The 23,475-nt window shown below is 48.8% G+C and overlaps 1 protein-coding gene and 1 long non-coding RNA gene across 4 annotated transcripts in view; one reads left to right on the top strand and one right to left on the bottom strand.

Annotated features, from left to right (window-relative positions):
• LOC116942342 (mucolipin-3-like) overlaps positions 1–23,475 on the bottom strand; it is a 52,397-nt gene that overhangs the window by 27,348 nt on the left and 1,574 nt on the right. Inside the window, exon 1 of one of the 3 annotated variants that reach the window (XM_076066432.1) lies at positions 20,277–20,690. The exons of 1 other annotated variant lie outside the window; for it this stretch is intronic. Coding sequence is in view for 1 of the 2 variants with exons in the window: in XM_032954124.2 (XP_032810015.2) it covers positions 1,639–1,801 (163 nt within the window). In the remaining variant the exon portion in view is untranslated. Of the gene's footprint in view, positions 1–1,638; positions 3,134–20,276; positions 20,691–23,475 lie in introns of those variants that run through there. One more of the 3 variants, XM_032954124.2, reaches the window with a different exon arrangement.
• On the top strand, positions 4,597–8,501 carry LOC142930196 (uncharacterized). The gene is made up of 3 exons (XR_012946258.1): positions 4,597–4,734; positions 4,882–5,150; positions 8,185–8,501. It is a non-coding gene; the product is annotated as an uncharacterized LOC142930196 (long non-coding RNA).

Here is a 23,475-nt window from a genome sequence, read left to right as displayed (position 1 = left end):
AAAAAACACTCCCCAGAGTCTCACCTGCGTCACCACCACTACAACAACAAACACTCCCCAGAGGCGCACCTGTATCATCACCCCATTACAACAAAAACACTCCCCAGAGACTCACCTGCGTCACCACCACTACAACAAAAAACACTCCCCAGAGACTCACCTGCGTCACCACCACTACAACAAAAAACACTCCCCAGAGACTCACCTGCGTCACCACCACTACAACAAAAACACTCCCCAGAGACTCACCTGCGTCACCACCACTACAACAAAAAACACTCCCCAGAGACTCACCTGCGTCACCACCACTACAACAAAAACACTCCCCAGAGACTCACCTGCGTCACCACCACTACAACAAAAACACTCCCCAGAAGCTCACCTGCGTCACCACCACTACAACAAAAACACTCCCCAGAAGCTCACCTGCATCACCACCATTCCAACAAAAAACACTCCCCAGATGCTCACCTGCATCACCACCATTCAAACAAAAAACACTCCCCAGATGCTCACCTGCATCACCACCATTAAAACAAAAAACACTCCCCAGATGCTCACCTGTATCATCACCATTCAAACAAAAAACACTCCCCAGAGGCTCACCTGCATCACCACCATTACAACAAAAACACTCCACAGATGCTCACCTGCATCACCACCATCACAACAACAAACACTCCCCAGAGACTCACCTGCATCACCACCACTACAACAAAAACACTCCCCAGACGCTCACCTGCGTCACCACCACTACAACAAAAACACTCCCAAGAGACTCACCTGTATCACCACCACTACAACAAAAAACACTCCCCAGACGCTCACCTGCGTCACCACCACTACAACAATAAACACTCCCCAGAGACTCACCTGCGTCACCACCACTACAACAAAAAACACTCCCCAGAGACTCACCTGCATCACCACCACTACAACAAAAAACACTCCCCAGAGACTCACCTGCGTCACCACCACTACAACAAAAAACACTCCCCAGAGGCTCACCTGCGTCACCACCATCACAACAAAAAACACTCCCCAGAGACTCACCTGCGTCACCACCACTACAACAAAAACACTCCCCAGAGACTCACCTGCCTCACCACCCCATTCCAACAAAAACACTCCCCAGAGACTCACCTGCATCACCACCATCACAACAAAAAACACTCCCCAGAGACTCACCTGCGTCACCACCATTACAACAAAAAACACTCCCCAGAGACTCACCTGCATCACCACCCCATTCCAACAAAAACACTCCCCAGAGGCTCACCTGTATCACCACCACTACAACAAAAAACACTCCCCAGACGCTCACCTGCATCACCACCCCATTCCAACAAAAACACTCCCTAGAGGCTCACCTGCATCACCACCATCACAACAAAAACACTCCCCAGAGGCTCACCTGCATCATCACCATTACAACAAAAACACTCCCCAGAGACTCACCTGCATCACCACCACTACAACAATAAACACTCCCCAGATGCTCACCTGCATCACCACCATTACAACAAAAACACTCCCCAGAGGCTCATCTGCATCACCACCAGAGGCTCACCTGCATCACCACCGTTACAACAAAAAACACTCCCCAGATGCTCATCTGCGTCACCACCAGAGGCTCACCTGCATCACCACCATCAATCCCTTTGTCCAGAGTCCAAACCTCCTGCTTCTGAACCCTCACGCTCTCTCCTGCCCAGCCCGGCTTCCTCACAGCCTCGCACACCCGCAACTTAATGTCCCCGGCCATGGACGTGGCCACGCTCTTGTCCTCCTTGGCGAACATCGTCTTTCCGCGTTTTCTTCCCACCGAATAATTAGCGGGTTCTTCGATCTGCGTCACGAACGACTCGTGCAACACCTACGTGCCGAGCGAACGGTTCGTGCGCGCGAGCGCCCAGACCAATCCTGGGACAGTGGGCAGCCAATACCAGCGGGGCAGCCAGGTCAGTGGGCAGCCAGGACAGTGGGCAGCCAGGACAGTGGGCAGCCAGGACAGTGGGCAGTCAGGACAGTGGGCAGCCAGGACAGTGGGCAGCCAGGACAGTGGGCAGTCAGGACAGTGGGCAGCCAGGACAGTGGGCAGCCAGGACAGTGGGCAGCCAGGACAGTGGGCAGCCAGGATAGTGGGCAGCCAGGATAGTGGGCAGCCAGGATAGTGGGCAGCCAGGATAGTGGGCAGTCAAGACAGTGGGCAGTCAAGACAGTGGGCAGCCAGGACAGTGGGCAGCCAGGACAGTGGGCAGTCAGGACAGTGGGCAGCCACGACACTGGGCAGCCACGACACTGGGCAGCCAGGATAGTGGGCAGCCAGGATAGTGGGCAGCCAGGATAGTGGGCAGTCAAGACAGTGGGCAGCCAGGACACTGGGCAGCCAGGACAGTGGACAGTCAAGACAGTGGGCAGTCAGGACAGTGGGCAGCCAAGATAGTGGGCAGCCAGGTCAGTGGGCAGCCACGACAGTGGGCAGCCAGGACAGTGGGCAGCCAGGACAGTGGGCAGCCAGGACAGTGGGCAGCCACGACACTGGGCAGTCAAGACAGTGGGCAGCCAGGACAGTGGGCAGCCAGGACAGTGGGCAGCCAAGATAGTGGGCAGCCAGGTCAGTGGACAGCCAGGACAGTGGGCAGCCAGGACAGTGGGCAGCCAGGACAGTGGGCAGCCAGGACAGTGGGCAGACAATACCAGCGGGGCAGTCAGTACAGTGGGCAGCCAGGACACTGGGCAGCCACGACACTGGGCAGCCAAGACAGATCAACAAGAAAGAAAATAAACCTACAAGCACAAACGTTCGAAACAAAATCCGATACAATCGGTACGCAGGCTAAAGCCTCCGCGCACGGGGCATTGGTGCAGGAACCCACAGGGTGCCGGGCTGCCTGCCCGGTATAAAGGCAAGGCAAGAAAGCCCTCCCAGAAACACTCTTGATAAGCCACGCCTGTGTGTGCTGGAATATCGAGCCAAACTGGTATTGGAATCCTGAAAATCCCGGAATTCACGACGCAGGCAGAGGATGGAAAAATGACGATCGGTGGCCATGCAGTGATTCGTTCCACAACACCCTCCCTTCTCCTCCTCCTCCTCTTCCGATTGGAGGAATTGTGGAGTTCGCCGTTCAATTTAAGTTCAACAAAATGTTCAAGTCTCGCTCGAACCGTCTTGTTCTTTACACGGCGGCTTTTGCTTTATTTTGTGTCCACGAGAAGCAGCGTGGAGGGGGCAGGCGAGTGAACATTGCCAACACTCACCCCCCCCCCTCTCTCACTCACCCCCCTCTCTCCCTCACCCCCCCCTCTCTCTCACTCACCCCCCTCTCTCTCACTCACCCCCCTCTCTCTCACTCACCCCCCTCTCGCTCACTCACCCCCCTCTCTCTCACTCACCCCCCCTCTCTCTCACTCACACCTCTCTCACTCACCCCCCTCTCTCACTCACCCCTCTCACTCACCCCCCTCTCTCTCACTCACCCCCCCTCTCTCTCACTCACCCCTCTCTCACTCACCCCCCTCTCTCTCACTCACCCCCCTCTCACTCACCCCCCCTCACTCCTCACCCACCCCATCTCACCCCCCCTTCTCACCCACCACCCCCCCCCCTCACTCACCCCCCCCCTCTCACTCACCCCCCTCTCTCACCCCCCCCCACTCTCACTCACCCCCCTCTCTTTCACTCACTCCCCTCTCTCACCCCCCTCCTCTCTCTCACTCACCCCCCCCTCTCACTCACCCCCCCCCTCTCACTCACCCCCCCCCTCTCACTCACCCCCCTCTCACTCACCCCCCCTCACTCACCCCCCCTCTCACTCACCCCCCCTCTCTCACCCTCTCACTCACCCCCCCTCACTCACCCCCCCCTCTCACTCACCTCCCCTCTCACTCACCCCCCCCTCACTCACCCCCCTCTCATTCACCCCCCTCTCACTCACCCCCCTCTCACTCACCCCCCCTCTCACTCACCCCCCCCCTCACTCCTCACCCACCCCCCCCCCATCTCACCCACCCCCCCCTCACCCACCCCCCCCCTCTCACCCACCACCCCCCCTCACTCACCCCCCCTCTCACTCACCCCACTCACTCTCACTCACCCCCCTCTCACTCATCCCCCTCTCACTCATCCCCCTCTCTCACTCATCCCTCTCTCACTCACACCTCTCACTCACTCACCCCTCTTACTCACCCCTCTCTCTCACTCACCCCACTCACTCTCACTCACCCCCCTCTCTCACTCACCCCTCTCTCTCACTCACCCCCCTCTCACTCATCCCCCTCTCTCACTCACCCCACTCACTCACCCCTCTCTCACTCATCCCCCTCTCTCACTCACCCCACTCACTCACCCCTCTCTCTCACTCACCCCCCCTCTCACTCACCCCTCTCTCTCACCCCTCTCTCTCACTCACCCCCCTCTCTCACTCACCCCCATCTCTCACTCACCCCTCTCTCTCACCCCCCCCCTCTCACCCCCCCTTCTCTCACCCCCCCTCTCACCCCCCCCCCCTCTCTCTCACCCCCGCCCCCATCATCAAAGTTACGAGATGTTATCAGTGTAGCTCCCTTTTCAGAAGCGACCCGGCTCATCATCGTCGCGTGGAAATTCATCGCAGCAGCAGACAACTACTGTAAACGCGGTGGTTCTAAACCTGCAGCCTGCCCCCCCTAAACCCCCTTTGGTTCTCAGAAAGTGCATCTCGCACCCAGGACCGGACCCCTGGGCGACGGGTACTGTGAGCCCCCCACCCCCCCCCCAAGTAATATTTCCAAAAAGGAAAACAAAACTTGAAGAAAAATTAAATGTATTTTTTTTTTACAAGGCTAACGACAAATAAAATTCAGCATTCACAAACGAAATCACTTTTTTCGCTTCAGCTCTGGAGGGCATCCTGCGGTGCCTTAATCCGGGCTCTGCTTGTCACCTCCCGCCGGAGATGCGTGCACCCCGGGGTTAAGTGACCACCGCTCTAAACGCAAAGTTTTACAAGTTGAGGAGACAAAGCAAACGGAGGACGCGCAGACAAATCCCCGCAACGGCGGGGAGACGGAGCGAAAGAGAGACGCACCGCAAACTCCAAATGTACAGCAGCGGCGGGCGTCGAAGGGTCGGGATCGAAGCCACGACCTCCTGCATACCAGGCGAGGTAGTTAACATCTCACCACTGTGCCCCCCCCCCCCCCTTCAAATTTCTCAATCCTCGTATCTACGAATCCCTCCGTTAGTGAGTCTATGGATATCAGTGTTAGTGAGTCTATGGGTAGCAGTGTTAGTGAGTCTATGGGTAGCAGTGTTAGTGAGTCTATGGGTAGCAGTGTTAGGGAGTCTATGGGTAGCAGTGTTAGTGAGTCGATGGGTAGCAGTGTTGGTGAGTCTATGGGTAGCAGTGTTAGTGAGTCTATGGGTAGCAGTGTTAGTGAGTCTATGGGTAGCAGTGTTAGTGAGTCTATGGGTAGCAGTGTTAGTTAGTCTATGGGTATCAGTGTTAGTGAGTCTATGGGTAGCAGTGTTAGTGGGTCTATGGGTAGCAGTGTTAGTGAGTCTATGGGTAGCAGTGTTAGTGAGTCTATGGGTAGCAGTGTTAGTGAGTCTATGGGTAGCAGTGTTAGTGAGTCGATGGGTAGCAGTGTTAGTGAGTCTATGGGTAGCAGTGTTAGTGAGTCTATGGGTAGCAGTGTTAGTGAGTCTATGGGTAGCAGTGTTAGTGAGTCTATGGGTAGCAGTGTTAGTGAGTCTATGGGTAGCAGTGTTAGTTAGTCTATGGGTATCAGTGTTAGTGAGTCTATGGGTAGCAGTGTTAGTGGGTCTATGGGTAGCAGTGTTAGTGAGTCTATGGGTAGCAGTGTTAGTGAGTCTATGGGTAGCAGTGTTAGTGAGTCTATGGGTAGCAGTGTTAGTGAGTCGATGGGTAGCAGTGTTAGTGAGTCTATGGGTAGCAGTGTTAGTGAGTCTATGGGTAGCAGTGTTAGTGAGTCTATGGGTAGCAGTGTTAGTGAGTCGATGGGTAGCAGTGTTAGTGAGTCTATGGGTAGCAGTGTTAGTGAGTCGATGGGTAGCAGTGTTAGTGAGTCGATGGGGAGCAGTGTTAGTGAGTGTATGGGTAGCAGTGTTAGTAAGTTTATGGGTAGCAGTGCTAGTGAGTCTATGGGTAGCAGTGTTAGTGAGTCTATGGGTAGCAGTGTTAGTCTATGGGTAGCAGTGTTAGTGAGTCTATGGGTAGCAGTGTTAGTGAGTCTATGGGTAGCAGTGTTAGTGAGTCTATGGGGAGCAGTATTAGCGAGTCTATGGGTTGTAGTGTTAGTGAGTCTATGGGTAGCAGTGTTAGTGAGTCTATGGGTTGCGGTGTTAGTGAGTCTATGGGTAGCAGTGTTAGTGAGTCTATAGGTAGCAGTGTTAGTGAGTCTATGGGTATCAGTGTTAGTGAGTCTATGGGTAGCTGTGTTAGTGAGTCTATGGGTAGCTGTGTTAGTGAGTCTATGGGTAGCAGTGTTAGTGAGTCTATGGGGAGCAGTATTAGCGAGTCTATGAGTAGCAGTGTTAGTGAGTCTATGGGGAGCAGTACTAGCGAGTCTATGGGTAGTAGTGTTAGTGAGTCTATGGGTAGCAGTGTTAGTGAGTCTATGGCTACCAGTGTTAGTGAGTCTATGGCTACCAGTGTTAGTGAGTCTATGGCTACCAGTGTTAGTGAGTCTATGGGTAGCAGTGTTAGTGAGTCTATGGGGAGCAGTATTAGCAAGTCTATGAGTAGCAGTGTTAGTCTATGGGGAGCAGTATTAGCGAGTCTATGGGTAGTAGTGTTAGTGAGTCTATGGATACCAGTGTTAGTGAGTGTATGGGTAGCAGTGTTAGTGAGTTAGACTCACTAGTGTTAATGAGTCTATGGGTAGCAGTGATAGTGAGTCTATGGGTATCAGTGTTAGTGAGTCTATGGGTAGCAGTGTTAGTGAGTCTATGGGTAGCAGTGTTAGTGAGTCTATGGGTAGCAGTGTTAGTGAGTCTGTGGGTATCAGTGTTAGTGAGTCTATGGATAGCAGTGTTAGTGAGTCTATGGGTATCAGTGTTAGTGAGTCTATGGGTAGCAGTGTTAGTTAGTCTATGGGTATCAGTGTTAGTGAGTCTATGGGTAGCAGTGTTAGTGAGTCTATGGGTAGCAGTGTTAGTGAGTTAGACTCACTAGTGTGAGCGAGTCTATGGGTATCAGTCTTCTTCTTCTTCGTTCGTACAGCCGATGTAGATGCACAGCCAACAACGAACAATTTCACATTCAGGTGGTCAAGCACGTCAGGAGCAGCGGAGTTGTTATCGCTGTGGCGATGCCTCCTTCGTATTTGTGGATTGGGCATTGCGTCGTTACACGTTGTAGGGTCTCTCTTCTGGATGACCACAGTCGCACTACTACCGCTGAAGAGCTTTTCATTTTCCCCACTCGTGCATCAGGGCGTCACCCCGCGCGTCTGCTGCCACGGTCTGCGGGGCTGGATGCGGTCCAGGGTGGACCGTGAGCTTGGCGACGCTGACGAACGGAGATGAATAGCCGGCGCTCGAAACAATCTTCCCCCGACAAATATTTAACTTTCGCGCTCAAAGTCCGCGGACGTTAAATGCACCCGACGGGAACGCGCGCCCCCCCCCACCCCGTCAGCTGTTTTGTTCCCGTAGGAGGCGAGGGTATACGGAGGTAGCAGAAGGCTCGACGAGTGGACAGGCGGAGCGCTGTGCGCACAAGAGTGGCGGAGTGGTTTGGCGGGATTGCACTGCTCAACCAAACCATTTCCTTCTGGGACATTTTCGTGCTGCCGTTTTCACACCTGATGATGATTGCTTGTGTTGCAATCGAAACGTCGTGAGAATTTTATCGTTTTATTTTCGTCATTTTCCTTCTACGTGGCGGTGACTTTAACCGAAACATTTCGATTTAAAGCTTTCACGGCTGCAAGGATTAATCTTCTGTGGTTCTTTCGGTAAAGTCACGTGGAATGAGAATAAAATAATAAATTATTAAAATAAAATAACACAATAACGGTCCACCCTGTCGTGAGAATTTGACTGCGTTATTTTATTTTATCAATTTATTATTTTATTCTCATTCTACGTGGTGACTTTACCGAAAGAACCAAAGAAGATGAATCCCTGCCGTCACGAAAGCTTTAAATCGAAACATTTCCTTTTTGTTTCACCAGGTCAGGGCCCCCACTGAGCTCCGTAGCTCTTTCCCGGAGGCCACCTGGGGCATCACGACAATGATGGCGGCTCAACAAAGTGTTTTTTGGCGGATTGCACTGCTAAACTAAAGCATTTCCTTTTTTTTTCACGCTTTCATTTAACTCACTCTGTCTGCTGTTGTTGTCGTCGTTGTCGTTGTATGCTCAAATCTTGTAACTCAATTGTAACCCACTTCCCGAATGTGGTATCGACTGCAAACTTGGTATACTTATGTCACACTGAAGACAGTACTATATTGTATCATAAAATTTTAAATATATATTTTTAAACATCCTTTTTTACACGTTATGTTTCGGCTTGGGTCTAATTGTCCACACTCAACTGACGTTGGCTGTCATTGGCCACGGCCCCCTTAGGTTACGGCTGGCTTCGGGGCCACTTCCTGGAGTCGTGGAGTTCTTCCATTACATTTCAAAAAAGCGTGTTTAATAAATAAGTTTTCTTTTTAAAGATAACTTACTTATTTCACCAGGTAAGGGCCCCACTTGAGCTACGTAGCTCCTTTTCGGAGGCGACCTGGGCCATCACACAATGATGGCGGCTCAACAAAGGTGGCTCATCGTCATCACGTGGACATTCATAGCAAGCAGCCAAATACTCTGCAACGCGCGATGTCCATTCTAAATGTGGAGGGGGAAAAAAACTGTTGGAGGACCCGGAGGAAAAATTCCACACGACCACGAGCAGAACACGCAAACTCCAAATACACAGGTATCGTCAGGGTTGGGATCGAACCTACGACCTCCTGTACACCAGGCGAGGAAGTTAACATCTCGCTACGAACCCCGGCCACCCGAGTTCGGTTTCCCGCTCACGACGACTAACAGCGGCAATGAATATGGACGGGTTCTGGGCATCCCCTAGGTCGACTCCGCCTTCAATGAGCACCTGGCGTGGTGTGCGTATATCGGCGCAGGGGAGACACGGGCGGTAGGGCGTGGTGCTGGCCACCCACCACATCGTGCACCGTGCCGGCCTTCGTAGGTGCTCGCTTAAGAGCACTTGCCCCATCAGCCTGTTAAAGGCTAACTTCGTCCTTTTTTGCATAACGGAGTCGTCGGAGGGGGGGGGGGGGGTGTTGTGACGCATGGGGATTGTCTCGTGACTACGTGTGATGCCCACGAGCGGCAGTGGAAATGCAACCCCGGGTTGGCGTTCTTGACGAGAAATGAAAAAAGTTTGGCAGAGAAGTCCGCCTGGCGCACCACTTTGGTTCGCCTCGCAGCTCACACGACGGGTCGAGAAACATCAAATTCTTCTTTGGTTCTTTCGGTAAAGTCACCACGTAGAATGAGGATAAAACAATAAATTAATAAAAATAAAATAACACGATAAAATTCTCTCGCCGTTTCGGGCCACAACACAAGCGGCCTTCATCAGGTGAAGGCTGTCCTCCAGACAGTCTCGTCCCTTCACCTGATGAAGGCCACTTGTGTTGTGGCCGAAACGTCGTGAGAATTTAATTGTTATTTTATCAATTTATAATTTTATTCTCATTCTACGTGACTTTACCGAAAGAACCAAAGAAGATGAATCCTTGCAGTCACGAAAGCTTTAAATCGAAACATCGAATTGTTGTCAAGAGTCACGCTTCGGCATGAAAAAAAAAAGAATTTGCCTCGCGCAATCCACCTGGCGAGACAGCAGCGGCCCGTGATCAAAGCGCCCAACTCGCAATCGGAAGGCAAAGCACGTCCCCTCAACATCGATGACTCAGAATATGTATATCAACTATCTTTACCACTAGCCGGCTTCGCCCGGGGCTTGGATTCTCGTCTTGGATTAATACACGGCCTACGCGGAGGGTGCGGGGGGGGGGGGGGGATGCGTGACGTCAGCAGGCACACCGCGTGACGCTGCCGCATGCGGGTGACGCCACATCTTTGACGTCACAGATGTGACGTCACTTTGCACGATGCATGCTGGTGACGTCACAGATGTGACGTCACCCGCAAACTTGACGTGCAATATATTATATCCATTATTTCTCCACTCCCCCCCCCCCAAAATACAAAGTATATTTTTATACTTTTTGCATTGTGTACAGTCTGGAGGCTACCCACATGCCAAATTTCAAGTTTGTTGCATGTTGGGAAGTATGCTAAACATTTCGAACAGACACACACATTCACAAATTTCACTTTTATGTATATGCATACCGGAGGAATCCGATGAGCTACAAAGCTCATGATCACAGATGTCCAGTACTGGGGTGCACGGGGTAAGAACGGTACAACAACAACAAACGGTACAACAACACAATAGTCGTGCCAAGTACAAGGGTAAACAAACCACCTAAACAACAAACAAACATCACAAAACCATCCCCATCCTACCAGGCAACGCCGCACTGAGGGCTTTTAACTTAGCTCGACAGAGCGGCTTACCATACATGGCCATTTGTAGCAGTCAAATCATCTGAAATAATCTCAAGGCACGGAGAATACTCCGCTCTGATGCTGCTGTTCCGTGCAAGGTTCAGAATATGTATTTATACTACAGGAGGAAATCCAAAGAGCAATAAAGCTCTTTTTTTTACAGATGTCCAGTAGAGGCTACGGGGGGGGGGGGGGGGGGGGGTAAGAACGTTACAACAAGAAACAGGCCAAACAACACGATAGTCTTCTTTGGTTCTTTCGGTAAAGTCACGTAGAATGAGAATAAAATAATAAATTGATAAAATAACACAATAAAATTCTCACGACGTTTCGGCCACAACACAAGTGGCCTTCATCAGGTGAAGGCTGTCCTCCACAGTCTCGTCCCTTCACCTGATGAAGGCCGCTTGTGTTGTGGCCGAAACGTCGTGAGAATTTTATTGTGTTATTTTATTTTATCAATTTATTATTTTATTCTCATTCTACGTGACTTTACCGAAAGAACCAAAGAAGATGAATCCTTGCAGTCACGAAAGCTTTAAATCGAAACACGATAGTCGTGCAAAGTTACAAGAGAGGCAAGTCAAAACACCCAAACAACACGAAACCATCGAAATACTACCAGGCAAAGCCCCGCAAAGCTATTCACTTATTTAGTCAGAAGTAACCTCGCCACCACAAACGATGATAGCTCAACAGAGTGGCTTATATCATCATCATCATCATCACGATCGCGTGGTCATTTAGAGCAGCCAAATCATCCAAATACTTTCAAGGCATGGAGACTCCGCTCTGATTGCTGCTGCTGCTGCTACTCCGCGGTGGGTTCAGCATCAGAATATTTATTTTGACTGCAGGAGGAAATCCGAAGAGCTGTCAAGCTCTTTTTCACAGATGTCCAGTAGAGGGCAAGAACGTAGCAACAACAAACGGTACAGAATGACGATCGTAGTGAAAAAGTTACAAGAAAGGTAAACAATTCACCCAAACACATACAAATACAACTTAACCATTCCTCATCCTACCAGGTGAAGCCCCCTGAGGATGAGAATAGGGTTTTCCCCTTTTTTTCTGGCAACAAAACAGTTGTGTTAAGTTGTTAAAACACCAAACTGAAACCTTTTACGAGGAATCATGTCTGCATTAACCACAATACTTGTGGTCAAAATAAAAAAAAAACACTGATAATATATTGGCATTGTCTTTGAAACCGATTGGTCCACACCAGAGACAGCTTTCTTTAGCGCCTAGTCTCAAAACGGTGTTCGACCAGAGGACGCCAAAAGGCGTCACAACAGCACAAAGACAATGCCACTATCAGAGTAATGAGAGCCCGGGGTGAGTGCAGCTACATCACCGGAGCTCCTTTGCCAGTATCAAAATATGAGAATAGAAAAAAGGGGCAAAACCTATTATCATATTTTGACGCTGGCAAAGAAGGCCCCATGATGTACCCACTGAGGCTATCAACTTATTCTTTCAGAAGCGACCTGGCAGCCACAAATTAGAGCTCAACAAAGTGGCCCATCATTTGGACATTTAGAGCAGCCAAAAAAAATCTAAATCATCTCAATGCGCGTTCCTAAATGTGGAGGGAAAACAAACGGGGGACACGGATTAAAAACATCCACGCGACCAGGGGGAGAGAGAGAGAGAGAGAGACACCTCCTGTACACCGGGCGAGGTAGTTAACATCTCGTCATTGTGATGATGATGAGAGAGAGACACCGCAAACTCCAGATATACAGCAGCAGGCATCGTCAGGGTCGGGATCAAACCCACGACACCTCCTGTATACCAGGCGAGGTAGTTAACATCTCGCAACTGTGATGATGATAATGCGAGAGACACCGCAAACTCCGTGCGCTGTGTAAATACCCTATATACTATTACTATTCCCTATATACTATTCCCTATATACGATGTGTACATCGGGCACTCTGTACCCATATGTAATTATTTACTGCACAGGGTCCACGGTAAGTAGTGAGTAATAGTGTGGTAAATAGTTACGTAGGGTTACAAGGGGATTGTACAACTGTTTGAAGCCATTCCCCGTGTTCAATGTACACACCGTACACCGCGTTTGGAATCGACGGGAGTAAAGTTGGGGCGTGCGAACCAATCGACTTACGAACAGTTCCCGCAGGAACCTAACTCGTTCGTAAGTAGGGGAGTCTCTGTAGTCTTTATTGGGGGGCGGGGCGGGGTGTGGGTTGGGGGGTGGTGGAGTCTCTGTCTTCGCTTTGTCTTGGTGGATATAAAGCGTTCAGATCACTCGGAATGCACACAGATCTATAAAGTATATAAAACAACTTTTATTTTATTTTACCGGGTACATAGCGACATGGCCATCACAAATGATTGATCAACGAAGTTGCTTAACGTCACGTGTAAAATGCATAGCAGCGACCAAAATACTCCTCGAACGCGTGATGTTGATTCTAAATGTGGAGGGGCAAACACCCCTCGGGACCCGGAGAACAATCCGCGTGACCACCACGGGGAGAGAGAGACCCTGCAAACTCAAATTATATAGCAGCAGGCATTGTCAGGGTCGGGATCGAACTCTCGACCTCCTGCACACCAGGCGAGGTAGTTAACATCTCCTAGCCACCGTGATGATGGAGAGAGAGAGACACACACGCAAACTCCAAATATACCGCAGCAGGCATCGTCAGGGTCGGAATCGAACCTACGACCTCCTGCACACCAGGCGAGGTAGTTAACATCTCGCAACTGTGATGATGATGATGAGAGAGAGACACGCAAACTTCAAATATACAGCAGGCATCGTCAGTGTCGGGATCGAACTCTCGACCTCCTGCACACCAGGCGAGGTAGTTAACATCTCCTAGCCATCGTGATGATGATGAGAGAGAAACACGCAAACGCCAAATATACAGAAGCAGGCATCAGGGTCGGAATCGAACCCACGACCTCCTGCATAGCAGGCGAGGTAGTTAACATCTCGCAACTGTGATGATGATGATGATGAGAGAGAGACACCGCAAACTCCAAATATACAGCAGCAGCAGGCATCGTCAGAGTCTAGATCGAACCCACGACACCTCCTGCGTACCAGGCGAGGTAGTTAACATCTGCCCATATCCTCCCGGCATGAAGCCAAACAAGCACTCACTGGTGCTCACGGCAAATTGGCCAAACATCCCCTACTGCAGCAGACCCTCCTGGAAAGAAAAAAACCAAGAGTCTTCCTGTTTCTACTCAAGGAAGTATTCTTACTCTGGCCAAAACAAACCACACGTGCATGCACACCAACAGGAACAACAACAGCATCCGCCATTGGCTGCGACGTGATATGATGCACTTCTGAATCTACATTGAAAACTCATTTCCTTAGGACTGCTTTTTTTGCACCGATTATTTTTGTGTCCCTCCCAAATTTCACCAAAAAAAACTCGCTTTTTTAATTTTACGTAGTATGTATGTTGAACTTATTTTGCACCGTACACAGCCAACGGTGCTAATCGGAGGTGCAGGGGAAGGACAAAAAATTATGGGTCTCTGTGTGAGTCTATGAGTCTCTGTGCGAGGCTATGGGTCTCTGTGTGAGTCTATGGGTTTCTGTATGAGTCTATGGGTCTCTGTGTGAGTCTATGGGTCTCTGTGTGAGTCTATGGGTTTCTGTATGAGTCTATGGGTCTCTGTATGAGCCTATGGGTCTCTGTGCGAGGCTATGGGTCTCTGTGTGAGTCTATGGGTCTCTGTGTGAGTCTATGGGTCTCTGTGTGAGTCTATGGGTTTCTGTGTGAGTCTATGGGTTTCTGTGTGAGTCTATGGGTTTCTGTATGAGTCTTTGGGTCTCTGTATGAGTCTATGGGTCTTTGTGTGAGCCTACGTACTGTATATTGATCTTCTTTCGCACCGTACGTAGCCAACCGTGCTAATCGGAGGTGCGGGGGGAAGGACAACGAACTAAACACAAAAAGCGGTTCTAAAGGAATGAGTTTTCAATCTGGATGATTTAAAAGTTGCATAGTTCCAGCGGCTTCCTAATATCGGAAGGAAGGGCGTTCCAGACGGCGTAGAAGCGCATCTGAAAGCGCGCAATTTACCAGGTAAGGTCCACTGAGCCACCGAACAAACTCTTTCTCAGAGGCGACCTGGCCATCACAGGTGATAGCGCAACTAAAGTGGCTTATCGTCGTCACGTGGATATGGATAGCAGCAGCCAAATACTTTAAACCGGTGGTTCTGATCCTTTACTGCAGCCTGCACCACCCCCCCCCTCCACTTTGGTTCTCAGAAGGGGCATAGAAATGCACAGAGACCCATAGAGATCCACAGAGACCCATACAGACAACACAGAGACCCACAGACTAAATTTAACTAAATTTTTCGTGACTGCAGTGAATCATATTCTTGGTTCTTTCGTGACTTTACCGAGAGAACCAAGAACATAAATTTAACTTTTTTTTTTTTTTACCAGGTAAGGTTCACGGAGCTGCGCAGCTCTCTTCCAGAAGCGACCTGGCCACCACAAGTGATAGCTCGACCAAGTGGCTCATCGCCACGTGGAAAGTTACAGCAGCGGACGAACACTCGTCCAACCCTGGGCGACTGGCAACCCAACGTTGCCCGCCCTGATGTACAGGCAGGTCCAGAGGGTGGCCGGGTGGGTCGGCAGGCCCACGACGGCTGTGTCCCCACGCCGTTGGGGCCGGCGCCGCTGAGGGGCCTGGGTTCGAGTCCAGGTTGCAGGCCACCCGCGACGGAACGGGGTTCTCGACAAGTCTGGTCGGATCAATCCAAGTGTGGTCGGATCGATCCACCAAGTTTGGTCGGATCGATCCAAGTCTGGTGGGATCGATCCTAAAAGTCTCGTCGGATCGATCCAACAAGTCTGGTCGGATCGATCCGACACGTCTGGTCGGATCAATCCAAGTCTGGTCGGATCGATCCGACACGTCTGGTCGGATCGATCCGACACGTCTGGTCAGATCAACGGTCGCCCGTTGGGCCCACCGGTGGCCAGAGCACTGGCGACCAAAATAGCAAGAGCGGCCATTTTTTTGTGTTTAGACTTCCAGATCCGGATCTTTCTTTACAAGACTCGAGGACTCCGACGAGCTACGGAGCTATTTTTTTTGTATCTCTCCACCGCGGTCCAGTAGTATAAATCACATGACGGAGCAGTTCCTTAAAGAGCTCCCGGAGCCACATGTCGCCGACCCGTGACAATGACTGTGCAGACACCAAAGCAGCGGAGTGAATTTGGTTTTTCACTTCCAGTCTGAGAGTTAAAATATATATAGTTTAACTGTCACGCAACAGACGTTCTTTACTCTTTGGTTCTTTCGGTAAAGTCGTGTAGGTATAAAATAAATTAAATCACGACGTTTCGGGCAAGAAACAATTGCTGAAGTGGGCAAAAGGGCCGCTGTAACAAGAGGCTATATCGATAAGAGAGGGGGGAGAGATAGAGAGGGGGGTGTGGGGTAGGGGAGTGCTGCGAGAACATTTAGAGTAGGTGCGTGCCAGTCATCTCACCCAGTCAACCCATAAACGCGCGAGTCTGTCCCTCGATCTTCCCGCCAGTGAGCCTTCCCACATTTCACGCTGTCTCAATGTGCACCAAGCCTGGCACAAGTGCCGTAATGATGTCACCGTTGTTGCAGTAACTATATAGTTTAGTGGTTAGCGCGCTACGTTACGAATCCGGCGACCCTATTTCGATTCCTGCTCGCGGCCAACACCGGCGACGGACATCTGAACCGGTCGTGGGACTCCCCTAGGTCAATACTGACGCCCTGCTGTATATTTGGAGTTTGCGCGTCTCTCTCCCCGTGGTCGCATGGATTTTTCTCCGGGCACTCCGGTTTTTTTCCCTCCACGTTGAGAATCAACATCCACGCGTTTAGAGTATTTGTCTATTGCAATAAATGTTCCACGTGACGATAAGCCACTGCGTTGAGCTATCAATTATGGCCAGCTCGCTTCTGAAAAAGGGCAGCACAGGCTAAGTGGGCCTTAAACCTGGTAAAATAAAACATATGGAGGATGAACAAGAACAACAACTGTAACATTTAAAGTGTTGTTGTTGTTCAGATAAAATGGAAGGAAGCGGAAAGAGAGGAAGACCTCACGCAACATTTACAATTCGAGGACCGTGACGCTTCGCCGGTAATTACAACCAGCATCATCAGGCGACAACCAGAGTCGTACTCGAATTGTAAATGTTGTTGTGGGTTTATTCTCCCTTCACACAACCGGTTAGTGCTGAACTAGTAACTAATTTGGCATGTTCTGTTTACGTGACAAACACCCTAACTAATTGGTTGTGTCGGGTGGTGGCGGGTTTGAACGACACATTTATATTTACACAATCTAACCCAACAAAAACTTCTATTGTGGATATTGGTCGCGAAAATCTCCTACTACTACGCGTCAGTATCACCAATGTACAGTGTACAACCAATATAAAGATACAAAGATCCCCCGTATTAGCCTCTAACAGACTGTCAGGGGCAAATTGCTGCAAGTGAGTAGCAGCACCTATGAAGGCAGGCACTTTGGCACACGAAGAGGTGGGTGGCCAGTGCCACACTCCGGCCCGCCTTTGTCTTCCCAGTGCTGATGTTTACACACAGCTCCGGGCGGTACTGTACCCGTTCAAGGCTGTGCGGTATGTTGGTCCGCCGAGTTGGCCGTGCAGTGCGCCAACCACTACGCCACCACTCCCCGACTAAACACACACACAGGACAGTACATCTACGCCTATACTGTACAGTAATAGCAATCATCAAGAGCTATGATCAATCCTCTGTTGGATGAAGGTACTTCTCCGTATCGCTCTACCAAAAGCTGTCGACAAACTCCTTTTAGATCAGATGGGAGCGGCTATTTACTGGCACCGATTACACGGACACAACTGAGTAGAGAGTGGGTTGACTGGCTTGTCACGACGTACCTGTAAACCCCTAATCAGTGGCCTAACTTGTTACAGACCAACTCAGACCTTGATGGGCACCCAGTGCCCCTGAAAAATCTCAAAGTTCATCCTATAAAGTCCCATCACAAGGAGACAAACACAAATAGACACAAACATTTGTTGTACCCATATTGAAACGGCCGTATGGACCGGAAAAGTAAATTTACCTGTACAAGAATACGGGGTAAACCGTATGGGTTGACAGGTATGGTATACATTTTGATATTCTTGGTTCTTTCGGTAAAGTCACATTGAAGGGAAACAATAAAATATATATAAAACAATACAATTCTCACGGCGTTTCGACTGCAACACAAGCAGTCACCATAAGGTGTTTTCACAACCTAATGATGTTTCCCTTCAACGTGACTTTACGGAAACAACCAAGAATATAATAGGCATGGTATAGTAGTGTATAGTGTAGTGTTTAGTAGTGTAGTGTATAGTAGTGTAGTGTATAGTAGTGTAGTGTTTAGTAGTGTAGTGTATAGTGTAGTGTGTAATGTAGTGTAGTGTGTAGTAGTGTAGTGTGTAGTAGTGTAGTGTATAGTAGTGTAGTGTTTAGTAGTGTAGTGTATAGTGTAATGTATAGTAGTGGAGTGTATAGTAGTGTAGTGCTTAGTTGTGTAGTGTATAGTAGTGTGTAGTGTAGTGTTTAGTAGTGTAGTGTATAGTAGTGTAGTGTTTAGCAGTGTAGTGTTTAGTGGTGTAGTGTATAGTAGTGTAGTGTATAGTAGTGTAGTGTTTAGTAGTGTAGTGTATAGTAGTGTAGTGTATAGTAGTGTAGTGTTTAGTAGTGTAGTGTATAGTAGTGTAGTGTTTAGTGGTGTAGTGTATAGTAGTGTAGTGTATAGTAGTGTAGTGTTTAGCAGTGTAGTGTTTAGTGGTGTAGTGTATAGTAGTGTAGTGTATAGTGTAGTGTGTAGTAGTGTAGTGTATAGTAGTAAAGTATATAGTAGTGTAGTGTTTAGTAGTGTAGTGTTTAGTAGTGTAGTGTATAGTAGTGTAGTGTTTAGTGTAGTGTATAGTAGTGTAGTGTGTAGTAGTGTAGTGTATAGTAGTGTAGTGTATAGTAGGGTAGTGTTTAGTGTAGTGTATAGTAGTGTAGTGTGTAGTAGTGTAGTGTATAGTAGTGTAGTGTATAGTAGTGTATAGTAGTGTAGTGTATAGTAGTGTAGTGCATAGTGTAGTGTATAGTGTAGTGTATAGTAGTGTAGTGTGTAGTATAGTGTATAGTGTAGTGTGTAGTAGTGTAGTGTATAGTAGTGTAGTGTATAGTAGTGTAGTGTATAGTAGTGTAGTGTATAGTAGTGTAGTGTATAGTAGTGTAGTGTATAGTAGTGTAGTGTATAGTGTAGTGTGTAATGTAGTATATAGTAGTGTAGTGTATAGCAGTGTAGTGTTTAGTGGTGTAGTGTATAGTGTAGTGTATAGTAGTGTAGTGTTTAGTAGTGTAGTGTATAGTGTAGTGTATAGTAGTGGAGTGTATAGTAGTGTAGTGTTTAGTAGTGTAGTGTTTAGTAGTGTAGTGTATAGTAGTGTAGTGTTTAGTGTAGTGTATAGTAGTGTAGTGTGTAGTAGTGTAGTGTATAGTAGTGTAGTGTATAGTAGGGTAGTGTTCAGTGTAGTGTATAGTAGTGTAGTGTGTATTAGTGTAGTGTATAGTAGTGTAGTGTATAGTAGTGTAGTGTATAGTAGTGTAGTGTATAGTAGTGTAGTGTGTAGTGTAGTGTAGTGTGTAGTGTATAGTAGTGTAGTGTATAGTAGTGTAGTGTATAGTAGTGTAGTGTATAGTAGTGTAGTGTATAGTATTGTATAGTAGTGTAGTGTATAGTAGTGTAGTGTTTAGTAGTGTAGTGTGTAGTGTATAGTGTAGTGTGTAATGTAGTATATAGTAGTGTAGTGTATAGCAGTGTAGTGTTTAGTGGTGTAGTGTATAGTGTAGTGTATAGTAGTGTAGTGTTTAGTAGTGTAGTGTATAGTGTAGTGTGTAATGTAGTATACAGTAGTGGTGTATAGTAGTGTAGTGTATAGTAGTGTAGTGTGTAATGTAGTGTAGTGTGTAATGTAGTGTAGTGTGTAGTAGTGTAGTGTATAGTAGTGTAGTGTATAGTAGTGTAGTGTATAGTAGTGTAATGTATAGTAGTGTAGTGTATAGTAGTGTAGTGTATAGTGTAGTGTGTAATGTAGTGTAGTGTGTAGTTGTGTAGTGTATAGTAGTGGTGTATAGTAGTGTTTAGTGTAGTGCATAGTAGTGTAGTGTGTAGTAGTGTAGTGTGTAGTAGTGTAGTGTATAGTAGTGCAGTGTATAGTAGTGCAGTGTATAGTAGTGCAGTGCATAGCCTGACTGTAAACCCCTTATCAGTGCCGTACCTTATTACAGACCTTAATGGTCACCCTGTGCCTCATATACATCTCAAAGTTCATCCTACAAAGTCCCATCACAAGGGGGAGAAACGGAAACAAATAGACGCATTGTTTTTGCCCGTATTGAAAGGGCTCTATGGACTGTCACGAACCCGGCCGCCTTTGTCTCCCTCCCCAACAGTGCAGCACTGCAACAAGTCCAGTGGCAGCACAAGGTTACCCATTTCGGGCTAAGTCAACCCTAGGGGCTGGGGTTGGAGAGACCACGTGACATACTGAGCGACAGTGCACTCGCACACAGTGCAATAATAAGAGTCAACAGGTAACCCCGTGTAGCCCTTTAACATACCGTCGGGGCAGGTGACTGTGAGCGAGTAGCAGCAGCAGCAGCAGCAAGCGCCTCCGAAGCCCGCCAACTACGGTAACAGGACAGGGCGCTTTGTGCGGGTGGGCCCCCTTATTACCACGCCCGGCCGTCTTTGTCTCCCCCAGTGGCGATGTTCACGCACAGTAACAGTTCCAGGTACTGTCACGCGTTTGAGGCCGAGTAGACCTAGGCGGAGGCCAATAACGGAGGAGGGTGTTTTCGTTGGTGTCAGAACGCGTACATTTAAAAACGCCTCGTTAAGCAGAAAGCGGGTTTGGTCACGCGTACACGACACGTGGCCAAATTTTTTTTATTTAAAGCTTTCGTGACTGCAGGGATTCATATTTTTGGTTCTTTCGGTAAAGTCACCACCACGTAGAAGGGAAACAATAAAATAATAAAAAAATATAAAACAATTAAATTCACACGACGTTTCGACTGCAACACAACAAGCAATCATCATCATCAGGTGTGTGAAAACAGGAGAAAATGTTCAAATTTTCTTGTTGTGTTTTCACACCTGATGATGATTTGCTTGTGTTGCAGTCGAAACGTCGTGAGAATTTAATTGTGTTATATTTTTATTATTATTTTATTGTTTCCCTTCTACGTGGTGGTGACTTTACCGAAAGAACCAAGAATATGAACACGTGACCAATCGTTTACTTGTTTGTCGGCGAGTTTAAAGCCACGGCAACGTTTGTTTTGTTTACACTTCGAGTACAACTCTGGCCGCCGCCTGATGATGCTGGTTGTAATTAGGAGGCTATCGCGACCAATATCATCCTTAATACAGAGGGGGGGGGGAGGTGTTAGATCGCGCAAATATATCAGCACTGTGTCGTCAAACCCGCCACCACCCGACACAGCCAATCAGTAAATATATCAACACTGTGTCGTCAAACCCGCCACCACCCGACACAGCCAATCATAAAATATATCAGCACTGTGTCGTCAAACCTGCCACCACCCGACACAGCTAATCAGTAAATATATCAACAGTGTCGTCAAACCCGCCACCACCCGACACAGCTAATTAGTAAATATATCAACACTGTGTCGTCAAAACTGCCACACCCGACACAGCCAATCAGTAAATATATCAACAGTGTCGTCAAACCCGCCACCACCCGACACAGCCAATCAGTAAATATATCAACACTGTGTCGTCAAACCCGCCACCACCCGACACAGCCAATCATAAAATATATCAGCACTGTGTCGTCAAACCTGCCACCACCCGACACAGCTAATCAGTAAATATATCAACAGTGTCGTCAAACCCGCCACTACCCGACACAGCTAATCAGTAAATATATCAACACTGTGTCGTCAAACCTGCCACCACCCGACACAGCCAATCAGTAAATATATCAACAGTGTCGTCAAACCCGCCACCACCTGACACAGCCAATCATAAAATATATCAGCACTGTGTCGTCAAACCCGCCACTACCCGACACAGCTAATCAGTAAATATATCAACACTGTGTCGTCAAACCTGCCACACCCGACACAGCCAATCAGTAAATATATCAACAGTGTCGTCAAACCCGCCACCACCCGACACAGCCAATCATAAAATATATCAGCACTGTAACAGCCCTTCCACCTGTAACAACCCTTCCACTTGTGACAACCCTTCCACCTGTAACAACCCTTCCACCTGTAACAACCCTTCCACCTGTAACAACCCTTCCACCTGTAACAACCCCTTCCACCTGTAACAATCCTTCCACCTGTAACAACCCTTCCCCTTGTGACAACCCTTCCACCTGTAACAACCCTTCCACCTGTAACAACCCTTCCACCTGTAACAACCCTTCCACCTGTAACAACCCTTCCACCTGTAACAACCCTTCCACCTGTAACAACCCTTCCACCTGTAACAACCCTTCCACCTGTAACAACCCCCTCCACCTGTAACAACCCTTCCACCTGTAACAACCCTTCCACCTGTAACAACCCTTCCACCTGTAACAACCCTTCCACCTGTAACAACCCTTCCACTTGTGACAACCCTTTCACCTGTAACAACCCCTTCCACCTGTAACAACCCTTCCATCTGTAACAACCCTTCCACCTGTAACAACCCTTCCACCTGTAACAACCCTTCCACCTGTAACAACCCCTTCCACCTGTAACAACCCTTCCACCTGTAACAACCCTTCCACCTGTAACAACCCTTCCACTTGTGACAACCCTTCCACCTGTAACAACCCCCTCCACCTGTAACAACCCTTCCACCTGTAACAACCCTTCCACCTGTAACAACCCTTCCACCTGTAACAACCCTTCCACCTGTAACAACCCTTCCACCTGTAACAACCCCCTCCACCTGTAACAACCCTTCCACCTGTAACAACCCTTCCACCTGTAACAACCCTTCCACCTGTAACAACCCCCTCCACCTGTAACAACCCTTCCACCTGTAACAACCCCCTCCACCTGTAACAACCCTTCCACCTGTAACAACCCCCTCCATCTGTAACAACCCTTCCACCTGTAACAACCCTTCCACCTGTAACAACCCCTTCCACCTGTAACAACCCTTCCACCTGTAACAACCCTTCCACTTGTGACAACCCTTCCACCTGTAACAACCCTTCCACCTGTAACAACCCTTCCACCTGTAACAACCCTTCCACCTGTAACAACCCCCTCCACCTGTAACAACCCCTTCCACCTGTAACAACCCTTCCACCTGTAACAACCCTTCCACCTGTAACAACCCCTCCACCTGTAACAACCCCCTCCACCTGTAACAACCCCCTCCACCTGTAACAACCCTTCCACCTGTAACAACCCTTCCACCTGTAACAACCCCTTCCACCTGTAACAACCCTTCCACCTGTAACAACCCCTCCACCTGTAACAACCCTTCCACCTGTGACAACCCCCTCCACCTGTAACAACCCTTCCACCTGTAACAACCCTTCCACCTGTAACAACCCCTCCACTCAGCGCCGTGACATTACGCTGGTAATCGCAAACCGGCATCATCAGGCGAGTCAGTCAGATTCGCGGAGAATTCCTCCTCCTGCTGCTCCTCCTCCTGCTCCTCCTGCTGCTGGGCCCTGTTGCTACCTCGTTTCTCAAAACGAGGAGGAGGAGGGGGTGATGGTGGTGGTGTGTGTGGTGTTAGATGCAATGTAACAACCCTTCCACCTGTAACAACAGT

This window comes from Petromyzon marinus, chromosome 1 (genome assembly GCF_048934315.1).
Source record: "Petromyzon marinus isolate PM22_M1 ecotype Great Lakes invasive population chromosome 1, UKy_Petmar_22M1.pri1.0, whole genome shotgun sequence".
Lineage (NCBI taxonomy): Eukaryota > Metazoa > Chordata > Hyperoartia > Petromyzontiformes > Petromyzontidae > Petromyzon > Petromyzon marinus.
This window is presented reverse-complemented; position numbering and strand designations above follow the sequence as displayed.